This window comes from Aplidium turbinatum, chromosome 3 (genome assembly GCF_918807975.1).
Source record: "Aplidium turbinatum chromosome 3, kaAplTurb1.1, whole genome shotgun sequence".
NCBI classification, from domain to species: Eukaryota; Metazoa; Chordata; class Ascidiacea; order Aplousobranchia; family Polyclinidae; genus Aplidium; species Aplidium turbinatum.
In genome coordinates, this window is record NC_137474.1 from 15052230 (window position 1) to 15066519 (window position 14290).

The following is a 14290-nucleotide window of genomic DNA, read 5'->3' on the forward strand; positions in this document are numbered from 1 at the left end:
ATAATAAAGCATTCTCTGGTGGTCCTCACGCTATACGCACACCTAGAAATAGCGGCGTGAACCAACCTAGGTTGCAGAGTCATAGCAAGAGATCACGTGACCTTAACTTGTCACCATCCAATGACAGTAAAACTTTGATGTCAAACATCGGTCAAGACAATGCGCCATCGATCCCACCACGTGGTCCACAAAGTCACACCCAAAACTCTAATACAGGCTCTTCACGACTCAGCAACAAATACAAAGCAAATTCAGATTTCAGTCAAAATCTTTCCAACATCAATGATCCAATCATGGAAAAAGAACGAATGCGTAGACTGGAATCTCGCGAGAGTAGTGCAGCGTGGGCATCCAGAACACCTTCTCTCCATAAAACTTCCAATCAACAACATTCACGCAACAAGTTCTACTTTCCTGATAAACCTCTTCCAGAAATTCCTTTTAATTCATCTCCAGAACCGCCACCAGTGCCTCCAAAAACACGAAGTATTCTTTTATCCCATGATGGTGAGAAGATGCCCAGTTTAGTGTTTTATCCCAGACAGCAAAATCTGTCATTTTTGCAATGATTCAACGTCTGCAGACGTGAAATCAATGCCAAAATGATGGATTTTGTTGTCTGGGATGTTATCGTCATTGTGTTTTATATTGTCATCACAATAACTCAGTTTTCACATTAACTCATGTGTTTCAATCTCAATTACTGCAGTAAAGTTACTCCTAAAAGTAGCCTACTTCACTTCTATTTGAAAACCAAAAGTTGCAGTTTTATATATAAATTGTGTGAATCTGTGACATCCTTTCAAAAAGAAAGAACGTTTCTTTTTAATTTTTGCCCTTGTCCTGATATCTGATTTAAATCCAAACACAGCCGAGTTGGAGATATGTGCTTGAGGCAAAATTTGTGCTGTTACGTCAAACATTAAAATTGAGTTATTGCCCACTTATTCAAGGCATGGTCACGTTTTTTAAAATATAAACCGCTTGGTTTGTTACAGTTATCTACCTATGGTATCCGACCAATCATAAAACGCTTTCAACCAAAGCCAAAACCATGTTTTTGGTCATACATTTTTAAAAGAACAAATAAAATTGAAACGTATTGTAAAAAAAACATCCTTAAAGTCTTCTACTGTTTATGTTGAAAACAGACACATTCAAGTCAAGACAATAAATCCCCTAATCGATCAATCACTGCTGCATTATTTTTGTAAGCAAGATGTGTGCTGATTTTTAGTTAGGGCAGATAAAGCATTTAAAGTTTAAACATTAACTTGTTTGAACAAACGGAACTCTTACATCTGTAACCAGGACATGCTTTCAAATAGAACGGAACTTTTTTTTATATTGCAAACCTTAAAATTTTTGTTTTGTTCTGTTGTGAGATATTCCATACACAGGCCTAGCTACTTTAAGAAATTGCAAATAATTCTTTAAGTATTAGCCTACTAAGTTAAATTAGCCATCATTTTTAATGAAAGGTGAAAGGTTTTATCGCAAAATTAAAAAAGTTATCTCAAATTGTAGATAACAAAAATGGTTTATAGCCTAAAAGTTTTCTACAAAAATGTATTATAAGGATACAGGTAGTGCTATTGCGAGCAGGATAATGTATGGAAGAATGGAAAATGGCTTGTATTCTATACGGCATATCTTTCATTCCATACGTAGAAAATTTCATCTCACATTCTGCTAAATTTTTATTTTTATTCTATAACATCCCCCATAGTGCTATTTACCACAGGCCCGTAGCCAGGGGGGGTTCTCAGGGTTCCCGGGAACCCCCCCTTGAGCCGAAAAGGTCCACATTTTTCAGAAGGTGTAGTGTACATATAATCACAGGATTAGCTGAAACCTTACAGATAGTTCTAAATAAGAGGTTTCTGGAAGATAAATGGAAGATTGAAAACATTTTCGTCCGGGACGCGTTAACGACGAAAAATAAAATGATTCTATTGATAATTCTATTGATAAAATCTTATGAATACAGTTCTCGTGATAAAAGATAGTTGACGTGAGAACAGGCAAAGAAATTGTGGACGCGTATTGGTTTAGTGCAGTAGTTCTCAACCTTTTTGTTGTCACGGACCTCTTTAGACAAATTATTAATTCTGCGTACCCCTACCTAAATTTTGCCTGAAACTCAATTAACATACTATTGACTATTGTAATAATTATGCTACTCAACTTCTGTACTGTGTCACATTGCATTGCCGCTATGACTCCTGCGGCAAATATCAGGTTAAACAGTTGCTCAAATAAGAAAATGAATGAATTGTTCAAGAAATGTCAGCAGTATTTGATTATTAAGATGACCCAAAGTGCCAGGCCGAAATTTTTTCAACGTAAGCAAATTTAATGAGAGAAATGAAAGTAAAAAGATCGTTTTTCGTTTTTTTTTTCTCCAAAATTCATCAAGGTAATCACGGACCCCCAAAGACTTTCTCACGGACCCCCAAGGGGTTCGCAGACCCCAGGTTGGGAACCACTGGTTTAGTGGATAGTGTAAGATCTAACTTACTTTAAACTGAATCACAGTGAAATTCGCTGAAGCTTAGCCTACATGTATTTGTGCCATTGTCCCATGGCCATTTTTTAAGAAAAAAATTTCATAGACCATTGGCAATTGATGTCCATTATGTGAACCAATAAAATTCTCTTTGGACCACTAAAAATTCCAGGTGGACCACCAGTGGCGCAAATTGTTATATTGCAAATTGTGCAGTAGCTTACATGACCTTATAAGGGCATCTGTCCTCTCCCCCCCCCCCGCTTACGGCACCCCTATCGGTTCCACTGTAGATGTGCTATTGTTATTTAAAAAAAAATTTGTACCGGTATTTATTCATTTTGTTTATAATTGACAATTTGAAGTTTGTTTTGTTTGTTGGTACATGTACTGTCGCTTCTTATGTTTTTGCTTGCTTGTTTTTGCTTACACCAAGAAGAAAGCGTTTTCAAAAGGTCCATATTTTTGGATTTGGGAACCCCCCCTTGAAAATGTCTGGCTATGGGCCTGTTTACCATGACAAAACTGTGTTTGGGTTAACTATAGTAGAAAAATCCCTGTGGTAAACTGTTTAAAAAGCTAAAGTGATTATATGTATCGGTATTTAAAGTTTTTTGATTGCAGAAGAACCACCGAAACCTTGGTTGGAACGAGCTCCAAGTAGATGCTTTTCTAGAACGGAGAGTAGACCGATGTTAGATCCACGCGATTTCGACACCTTTCCGCAGACACGATCTACAAATGCATCAGAATTCACTGGTGTCAGACCAAGGTGTAGAAGCATCTCAGACTTGACAGAATTCAACAGATCTGAATTTGATCACGCTTCTCCTGAAAAGAGACCCTTCAATAGAAATAACCGAATGAGAGCAACTGTAGGATCAAGAGTTTTAGAACAAGGAAGAAAAAATCTTGAACCACCGCTTCCTCCTCGAGATGATTTAGGAAGAGAAAATGCTTTTAGAAGCTTCGAAAAGCCAGCGCGATTTGAAAAAGATAACCAGGACACGCATTTTAAACCCACTTTACCGTCTCGTTCATCAGCAACCTTTCCTTACAAAGAGAGAAGATTGCTCTCTTCTCGATGATTTCGGAAAAAATAACGTTTTTAATTTTAAATGTTGTGATTTATTGATTTCTTTAATGTGCCAAAAAGTGCAGAAAATTTTGTGACAAAATGTGTTAATGCTGTAATGCTGACTGTCATGACTTACTGTAAGCTCAGTGTAGTTTTTTCAGTTAACACGAGAAAGTTGTAAATGCTGATACTTGCGCAAGTGTCTTTCCAAAATTTGAGTCGTTCCTCTAGTGTTCTGAGAGGTTTTTTTAGCTCGTTGTAGGTTTATTTTAATTTCTACGTCATGACATTAGAACTTCAAGCAAATCACTACAGTTGATCAAACGATTCATATCAATTTTGCATGTAACATATTATGTTGTTTTGTTATACAGTATTTCAGTAAACTTTGAAACAAAGCACTCATTTTGGATGACATAGCGTTTAACAAAAGGCTTGAATAGGTCTTTGTTTTACTGTAAAATCAACAATTATTGTGCTTTGGTAAACTAGTTAAACCACTTACCCATGTGGCTAGTTAATAAGAGTAAAGCCTGAGGGGCCATATGCGTGCCTTATTTGGTGTCGTTGTTTATGAGATCTGCCGAAACTTTGCTCTTTATCGTACAGCTCTTTATAGTTGTTTTTTTTTTATCTAGTATAATTTTCTTGCAAACATACGAATTGTATATCGTTTAAACGTTATAAAACGTCTTGTATTGTTCAAATAATGTAGCAATGTAATGTAATGGCAATTTGTACCTTAGTGAGTATAGGCTAGTGAGAAATTATGTTCCACCCATGTTCGAATGGTTTAAGCATTTTTGTCTATCTTACTAAAGAAAACCTCGGGTTATTTGGTAATGACAGATGAAGTTAATCCAAAATAAAGAGCCCAAAATGATACCAATACCAAATTTCAAAAACTAGACTGTTCTCAATAGCACTGAGGATGAAAACCGTTTAGTTTCAAAAAGGTTTGCTGAACATGAGTTTAGTATCCACATTTTCGGTTCTTTACTTTTTGATTAGATTAACCAGACGCTCCAACCATTTTGTTCATAGATTAAGTTGTTTATAAAACACCATAAAGCTTTTCTTTCTATTGTTGGATAATCTTCGCTGAAAATTGTTTTATCGTCAATCTCAAAGTGACCTGTTATGACGACAATAAAAATATAGTTTCCACGCTCATCTTGTAAAAAAGGAGGGTAGTCAGTTTTAATTGTACGAAATCATGTTTGTTTGGCATATGCAGGGTATGGGATGGAATAGAAGAAGTTTTTTTCCATCTTCCATTTTGAGGTTTTCTTTCATCTCATTTCCATTCCATCATATAAATCTTCCATTCCATCTCTAAAGTTTCTTCCATCTTCCATTTCATCTTCTATCAGCAGATTTTGTGATTTCCCCATTGCATATCAATATGCCACCAGTAAGCTCGTTAACTAGCTTATAGGCTAAATTTGAGCTAAAAATTTAACAGCAGTAGTTTTCTACGGATTACGTAGGTTGCGTCTGGTGTTTGAAGTTAAAACTAGAAGATCGATATTTGTGGTCTTGTTTTAGTGCAACACTTGTTGTACAGGAAGAGCAGCGAGATGGAATGCGTTGAAAGGGCTGTTTTCAGTGCATTGTCAATGCTGTAAAACATTAGGGATATCTCACTTGGATGACTGTTTATTTTTTTGGATATCCCCAAGTAGCCTATATCTCCAATATCTTTTTGCAGGTTGGTGGAGCGTAGGAGCGACTGCGTTTATGTGTTCTGTTTTAGCGGTGATGTTTGTCCAGTGTGTGTTACGAGTTTGTTACGGGGCAAGCTTATGTTACTTTTTATTTTATCGATTCAATTTTATTCATATTTTTAGGGGTGCCTTGTTTTTTTTGTGCCCCTAACATGTAGGTTCGATATGGCTGAAAAGTTAGGCTATGAGTTTGATATAGTGTACTACTTTTGTCAAATGTACCGTACCGTTATATGAAGCTATATATACTAAAATAAACGTGATTGATTGATTAATTATTATCACAGCTAGCGCTTTGGTTTTCAAAGTGCTCTGCTTTCTGCCACACATACAGGGCAGGATTTAGCTTAAGTGCTGCCCAAGGCAGATAAGAAAGTGCTGCCCCCCAAAAAAAAATTTTCGATGGTGCGCTACGATTTATATTTTTAATTTCTTACAAAAAAGTTATTTGCACTGTTTATTTGAATACATCAATGAATGTCGTTGTATAATGAACTAATTGTTTAAAATCGCTTCCGACGGGCTTTTTCTCTTGCAAACAAATCAATAATTTCTTCAAAGTCTGTAGAAATAAGTAAAGATGAGTTTATGCTCAAAAATGTGAGATCATTCATGTGATCATGCTTCAAAGTAGGCTACTCTAGTACTCTAGGGGCGATGACTTGCCGCACTGTTTATAACTGTGTCTGTGTGTGACGTGATAACATATTGCTATATATCTGAATATATCTGTTGTGAATTATTATATTCACGTACAGTATTATCAATGTAATATATTCGTATATTTTGCCTCCTCCAACAATTCGCCGCCCTAGGCAACTGTCTACTCTGCCTACTGATAAATCCGGCAGAATTTCATTTTACAAAAAACTTTCGTTAGTTGCAAAAACTAGCTAGACTGCTAGAGAGTCCAGGTTCAAATCACTTAGAGCTTGAGCCTTGAGCGCCACGTCCATTGTACAACGTTGGCTGGATGAAAGGTGTGCTATTGGATGAGGAAGATTTTTACCTCTTTTTTGAATGCACAGGTGAGATTGATTCTCTCATAGACCTGGGAACGCAATGCAGAGTAACGCACTGCTGACCAGACTGACCATTACATGTTATTTCTGAGTGTCCCTTCTACAAAACGCTAGAAATGGAATGCATGATATAGCAACATTGAACGGAGCAACCTTGACTTTACTATTAATCGCTTGCTTTGAACCTTGAAAAGAAATCTGTTTCATTCGAAAGAAGCTTGAGCAATTCAAAACGGGATGAAAAAGATTTTTTTTTAAATGTAGAATGATTTCTATGAATAAATAATTATGAAAAGAGAAGTTTCGAAGTTCAGTATTTATACAATAAAATCAGATGAAGATTAGCACTTCGTTATATAGTCGTATCGATTCTCATGATAGGCCTATTTTACTTCAGGGTAGGCCAGATACTTTAATATACGTTCAAATAAAGGCAGTTATCACTTCATTAAAGTTTTTGTTGAACAGTTTACAAAGGCAGTATAGTTTTGAGTACGGTAAGTTTAATAACTTTTTCTGGTGCCTTCAATGATTCAAATGCACATAAACAATACACAAGTCTCAATTCCAAGAGAATTGAGACTTCGCTGAGTTCTTGCGACACTCGACTACTGAGAAACACGGTCTACACTATTTAATTACTGAAACCAAAAGTTTCAGTTTGCGATCGTCGTTGGCAAAGTCAAGTTTATATAAAGAATTTTTGGTAGTAAACTGGTGGCGTTTCGATGTGTCTTTCTTGCTGTTTTCCTTTTTTTCTTGCAAATAAATTAGCACGGCCACCATCCTAAAGTACTCACTTGTCTACTCTCTGTTAAAAGAGGGATTACAAATAAATAGCTTCTCTTTCAAAGAAAAATACATAAATTTCTAAGCTCCACTAACTGATTCTTGGCAGTGCAATTTTTCTGGATGGTTTTTGTGACAGGCTGTCTTGTTGTTTCCAGAATTTTTGTCTGTCGTTTAAATGTTTTCCAACCTTTACTGGGCCTATGGATTTTGTGTAGTCCCATTCGAAAGAAGGTATTTTTGATGATGATCCCTTGCTATGTTGAGGTTGGTGAGACTGTTGTGGTAAGTAGTTCGAAATTGAAGTGACCGGAAATTTGATGGATTTTGACGAGAAATTATCTGTGTGATTTGGCAGATTTGCCACTGAAAAAAAGAAAACAAATTGTAATATGTTAAGCTACTGAAAGATGTAAAATACAAATACAAGCTAGCATTAGCTCGTGGTGTCACGGGTTTCTAAGAATCAAGGTTCTTGTGCACAATCACAAGAGATTTGTTAACAAGCAAGAGTGTTATGAACACAATTACCGTAATCTATTGCATTTTTCAATCACATACAAAGTTAACATATAATCTACTTGTCACCAATGTACTTCTTAATACTAACATACAACAACGTACCCATGTGCCATATTTCAAACATTTTTGAAGCAATTCTTGAAAATACAAAAAATTAAATTATTTATCGCCTATTTATTTGCTACCCCCTAAAAAACTTTCTGTGATTTCAAATACAAAAAAATGTAGAAAGTTAAAACTAGTGAGCATACAGCTAACAAAATCTTTCCTTTTTAAAACAATTAAAGATTTTAAATTAATCAAGTTAATCAGAATTTACTTACTTGCATCATTGCTAAGTCTTTTTTCACTGCGCTTCCGTCGATTATCGCCCTCTTCAGTTATGTCTTCAAGCAGAGAAACTCTTCTACGTATAGGCGATGATGTCCCATACAAGGCTTTTTTCATTGCCTCTCGCTTGTGATAATCAGCAGAGATCTTTCGGTAGTAATTAGAGTTTGGGTTTATGGATCTTTTGACTTGAAGAGGAGGAAGAAGAAGTCTTGGTTGCATTGGTGGATATGTTGCTCGCTGGATCTCGCCTACTTTTGTAGCTTCCAACTCAAACTGTAAAAAACATATTTTTTGAAAAATATTTAAGAAACATGACAAGTTATTTCTCTTTTACGTAAAATTTTAACGTCTATGTGCTGTGCATTGACATCGTAGTACTTCAAAAATCGTTCAAGCGTAACCTAAGCCGCGTTGAGCGATAATAAGCAAGGTTTATGTTGCGCCTCTTGCAACTACGACTGCAGATGCAACACAACAAACAACAGGAAGCAGCAAAAGGACATAAGTCGTCGAGTTAACTGCTCTTGCTATTTTGGCATGCTATTAAGTGTCTGCCATGGCACAGCCACGTGCTCTGGAGCGGTGTCGAACCGACATCCATTTGAGCTTCGGGCAGACCCTTCTCACCACTTGGCTCAGCAGCCGATAAATAAATGCAATAATCTACTATGTGCAGCAGACGTAAACTTAAGTTGGAAAAGTAAAAAGATTATTGAGATCAAGATAATATACTGCAAGCTAGTTACGATGATTTAAGTGGCCTATTCTATCTTAAATATATATGTAAAGATTAAACTGCAAAAGGATAAAACTTTACCGAAAAAATCACGTTTTTTCTATTTATTTTCTTTTAATATTTGGAATATTTAACCAATTGAACAAACACAATATTGTTGCTGCAATACAATGTCTTTCTGAAACGTTAACTTACTTTAGACGTTTCGAAATCAGATAGTTGTGTTACCCCATAATTTTCCTCAATATCTTCAACATCGAGCAAGTTAGCAACATCAAGTAGTGGCCTTTGTTCTGGAACATCTCTAGCATCAGCTTTGTGCAACTGGAAAATTGTCAATGCATTAAAAAAACATCAATTTTTAAAGATGTTGGAATAGGCTACTTGAAGTCAAGTTAATGTTCAAGTTCTGAAGTCGTTTCGTAGTGATGAAGAACTATTTGCAAGCTTTTTCTTAAAGAAGATTAAAACATACGGTAGGCTATTAGTCAATAAGATGAGACAAAGTTCTCGTAACTCTTAGATTATTATCAAGCGATTTATTTAGTACTTTTCATGTATGTTCACGGCAGATTCTATCAATAAAGTGAAATAAATATGTTTATGCCACCAAAACCGCAATTTTTTTTTTCTGTTATGGAAACAACGTTGAGTCATTAAATGCATCCCTTTATTTAGACAGGAAACGGACTTTTGCAAAGTTAGTTTGATATATTTTAGAAAGCTAGCCAGCATCGATATACAAACAAATCATGAAGAATATAAAAGAGCGGGCTGTATCTTCTTTAGGCTTTTCCCTGGGTCCGCCTTTGAACTACCTTTAACATCTTTTCCGTTAGATTTCCCAAAGCTTCTGGTTCAAACTCCTTAATCCTACCATCTTTTTTACCCTGGACATAAAAAGATATAATTTTGTTAAAGACGTGATTATACAATATAAAAATATATAAAATTATGCTTGGCTGCTCTATAGGTTAATAAGCTTGCAATATCAAACAAAAGGTCAATCAGAATAATGTGTTCCTTGTTGTAGCCTACACGGTAAAGACTACTTGTTGCTTTATTATTCAATGTAACAAGTACACCAAAGCATAGTATTCTAAATTAATATGAAGATGCTAATGGAAAAACAACCATATAAATGTGTAGCCATTGAATAATATATTTTCGGAGAGTGTAGGCCTACTTGGTGCGTTGCCTTAGCGCACACTCTCAGCTCAGAGTCGAACTAACGTGCAATCGTGCATGGCTTATCAAAACTGACTCCGTGTCGAGCACTCTATTTGTAAAGCATAGGAATTTGACACTAAGAAAAATGATAGGTTGCTAAACTAAATTAAATTAATATGCAAACTCAAAATTGACAAATTTAAGTACTTAACAAAGGAATTCATGACTTGCAGACGAAGTGAATTAGTTTGCTTGGAGAAATGGATTCACTGTCAACATGTGTCTTAAAGATATTTAAGGCAAGTCACGTTATAGAATAAATCCCAACATCAGAAGAAGTGTGACCAGCAGAAAGGAAAGGTCTTGCCAGCATATGGATTTGGGACACCCACTGTATGGCCAAACTCCAGCACACAGGCGTCTGAAGTCAATAAAAAGTTTCCTTGCCTCAGTTGTCCCATTAGGTCAAGACGATGTCGCCGCCAATGTGCGGGTTGAACTATGGCAGGAGGGACTAACAGCCAGACCGACATTGGCCAATATAGAGCTTACACCCATGGAGGGCCTTCCTCCCGGAAACCGTGAACCGTAGAAGTATTGGCGATGCCTCAACTGCTTAAGAACTGGTATTGGCAGGTGTAGAACTTTAATGAGACACTGGGGGTATTCCATGGGGAGCACAAGTTGCAAATGCGGACAGGAACAAACGATGCAACATCTACTCGAATGCCCTGACCTAAAAGCAAGGTGCTCTGCACAGGATTTGACCGAGTTCAACGATAGAGCAAGAGTTTGCGTGATGTTCTGGGCTAATGGCCGTGTGACACACAATGAAGAAGAAGATAGAATAAATTACGAAAATCCAACCTGTTCTAAATATATTTTTGCTTTTATCATTCTTCTCTTTTTGGGATCCCGGATCCGTTTGTATTTTTCACTTTCAGCTTTAATATACTCCACCGTGGCTCCTCCATATCTTCCGAGATTTAATGGTGGCCGTACTCCGGATGTCAATCTGCTTTCCTCTTTTACGATCCCAATGCGTTTGATCAACGCATGTTGGAAAGCCTTCATCTCATCATTAGCGTTGGTCATCTTGTCGTTATTTCTATACATACAAAGTTGCTAGTAAAATGTTGCACATATAGGTCGAAGCTGCAGGCTTTTGTCTGCCTCTCTTCAGAACTGGAAGCACTGGAAGAAATCTTTACAAAAATCTCTATCCAGTTTTATGCCGCCAAAAGTAATTCGTTTATGCCTGAGCTCCTTCGTTAATTCTAATATTTCTGATTAGCCAAATTTGCATTTTGTTTTTCTTCTACTATACATACTTATAATATATAAAATACTTTACTACTGTAGTTTACTACATTTAGATTTGTTTTATTCTGACTTTAGCTCCTGAACTAAAGGGAGACAGACGAAAATCTGCAGCTTCAAGCTATGAGCAACCTTCTACTCGCAATTTTCAAGGTTTGCATCAACCAATCAACTCTTTACAGATATATTTATTGTCCAAAAATTTATTTAAACTATCTAAAGTTTAGAGTCTTTAGGCTGCCATTCAACTTGGTTGTATTTTTCTATCATGCAAGACAATTCGGCTATGAGTGTTTCTGGTTTCATAAAAATGTTTACAAAACTTTGGCCATCAAGCGAAAAGAACTATTAAGCTGCATACAATTTAAAAACATAAATGAAATTGTGATGCTAGAAAGGACTGTTAAAAAGGATTCCAAGAATAAAAAATTGAAACAGGCAAAACAAATGTACGTACACTAATCTTTATTTTTTATAATACCGATACTAATCAAATGCACATCAAACATACCTTTCCATTCTGTTGTTTTCTGTAATGCGATCGTATTCCAGTTGCTTTTTGATAAATCCTAATCTCTTATTTTCAATGTCGTTCACAACAGCAGTGAAACGCCTCCGTTTTACGTTTTGTTTATATATATTCGCTATTCGTCCACCCATCGACACTGACAGAGAATCGGCCATAATTCAAGGTAGGCAATTGACTCTTACAATTTTTTTTTTATACACAAGCTCAAGTTAAGATCTGTGAAGTTCAGTTTATATAAGCTTTACGCTAGAGAAAAAATGAAAAAGGTGTTTGTTTTCTTGCGACAGTTTTATTCATTCAAAACATAATTTCTGTTTTCCAAGAATGTTTTCATGAAATCTAACGTTAGTAAGTATTGAATCAATGTATAAATCTATTAGTAACAACACGATTTTCTATTCTGCAATTGTCAATAAGCTGCTGTCGAAAGATTGAGTATTGATTTATTTTATCAAATGATCAAAAACAAGCATGTTGCAATTTTTCAGCTGGGTGTTCCATTGTTTCCTTGGATGAAATCGGAAGAACTTTATGGTTGCTTCATTTCAGTGATAGAGACATCAATATAGAATCTGTCATGTTTTTCGTGATCTTCCTGTCATGGTTGCACTTAACTTTACCCGTCAAAATAACCTTACGAACCCAATCTATTGTTTTTATGTTTATATAGCAAGAGAGAAATAGTTGTAGCCTACTGTATATTACAGCTGTTCTTTTCTCCTTCACCATGAAACTCCTTTGATAACAATTTATGTTATAGTGCAATAAAATGTATTGAATTATTGGCCACAAAACAGAACTAAATGCTCTGTTACATAATGAGACTAGAGAATGTAGCTTTTAGCTTCTGATTCCAGAGAAACCTCGAACTAAAAAAGATTGCCCTCTATAATTTATAGGAATACCTGGTGCGTAGTCAGTAGTCGAAGATGAAATTATTTTGAGCAATTAAGCACTTTTTGGCTCTCTTATGTGACAATTATTTTAAAGCATGCCTTCTCTATCTGTTCTGGCAATCGTAGTCATCTCAAAATGACTTTTCTTGATTATATTTTCCCAATTTCAAATCTTTTGTTGCATATTGTTCGCTCTCAAGGAATACAAGTTTAATTGGCTTGTGAAGAGTGTGAGAAATTAAGTCTGAAACTGTAACATGCTGCTATTTTTAAAAACAGTTATGACATTTGATATTTGTATTCATTTCCCAATTCGATGTCAAGATTTTCTGTAAAGACGTTGTCAGTAAATATTGATTTACGTAGATACTTAAACAATGTCAACAAAACGTCTTTGTCAAAAGGACTTCCAACAATCAGTAAAATATTTTCTTATGCCAGGATTGACAATTATAAGAACAATACAAACAACATGTGTTTGAAAACCCATATCGTTTATCATACCGCTTTTCTATTTTGACGACTTATATCTTCACAATATAGTGATGTGGTAATTAGTGGTGGAGGTGTGATTTCATCTTTTATAAAGGGTCACTTATGAAAGAAATCTTTGGAAACCTTAAGTTTATTAAAGCACTTCGTCGTTCAACGTGAAGTTCTTTGCCATCGTTTCGTTTCAAAATAAAATAAAATCAATTAAGTTGGAGATTCAAAACAAAATGATTTGCCAATTTGTCAGGCTTAAAAGAGTATTCAGCACATTATTTCAAAAAAATAAACATGGAAATTTAGACAACATCGTTTCGATCAAATTTGTTGCTTTAATTTCGTTTGGCTTCAAATTGACGTCATTGTGAAAAATGTCGATTTGTTGTAACCAGAAGAATTGGTTTCAAATAATATCAACATTGTCAGCAGTGTTTGTGGCTGTAGACAATTAGCATTTTTCTCCTTTTCCTAAAAATTTTTCATAATGATTAGTGCTGGGCTGTATGGTGGAGTGATAAAAGCGGCTAAGTGACGCTCTGACTGCGCTATCCTCATTTCTTATCTCATTGCATTTTCACAAGCCCAACCAGAACGGTAACGTTGGAAGCAAAGGGGTTCTGAGGTATCTGGAGCCTGAATCAGTCCTCATGAAAAGTCTTATCAGTATCGTGTTACTGTTCGTGGTCTTTTTTGTTTTTTTATCAAACTTCGGAGATAGCCCACAACAACTTTAAAACAATTAATTCCTACGTGCTTTCACAGAGATTGAGCTTTCAAGAAAGCTCTTGTAGTGACTTACATGCATCAATCATATTTATTTCTTACCACACTGCACACCAAATCATCTATCAACATCAAGTAATATAGCCTACCAACCCTGGGATGGATATACGAACTTCGCAGCACACGATCAACCCGCATTCCACTGGCTGCTGTGCCTGGGCTGGATCAAGCAATAGGACCTACAGCGGTCTCAAACGCAACAATATTTCATAAACTCTAGGCTACGTTATTTTAGTCAAAGTAGCCAGGATTCATTACTCAAACTTTTTACCTGTTTTTTTTCGAATTATTTGACTATGATCTTGAAGGAAACAGTGTTAATAACATATTCTAAATTCTGAGATAATTAAAGCATTAGCTCACAAAACAAAAAAACTTCGGCAAATT

The 14290-nt window shown here is 35.7% G+C and overlaps 2 protein-coding genes across 2 annotated transcripts; one reads left to right on the forward strand and one right to left on the reverse strand.

Moving 5' to 3' along the window:
• Positions 1 to 100: 100 nt before the first annotated feature.
• LOC145767534 (uncharacterized) lies at positions 101 to 4756 on the forward strand. Its single transcript, XM_082579376.1, has 2 exons — positions 101 to 507; positions 3134 to 4756. The coding sequence occupies exons 1-2, from the start codon at positions 138 to 140 to the stop codon at positions 3595 to 3597; spliced, it is 834 nt and encodes a 277-aa protein (XP_082435502.1). The 5' UTR covers positions 101 to 137; the 3' UTR covers positions 3598 to 4756.
• A 1759-nt stretch (positions 4757 to 6515) lies between these two features.
• Positions 6516 to 11936, reverse strand: LOC145767327 (uncharacterized). The gene is made up of 6 exons (XM_082579128.1): positions 11718 to 11936; positions 10754 to 10994; positions 9535 to 9606; positions 8912 to 9040; positions 7971 to 8253; positions 6516 to 7491 (listed from the first exon to the last, which is right to left on the reverse strand). Exons 1-6 carry the CDS (start codon positions 11888 to 11890, stop codon positions 7217 to 7219), a joined length of 1173 nt encoding a protein of 390 aa, XP_082435254.1. The 5' UTR covers positions 11891 to 11936; the 3' UTR covers positions 6516 to 7216.
• Positions 11937 to 14290: the final 2354 nt, after the last annotated feature.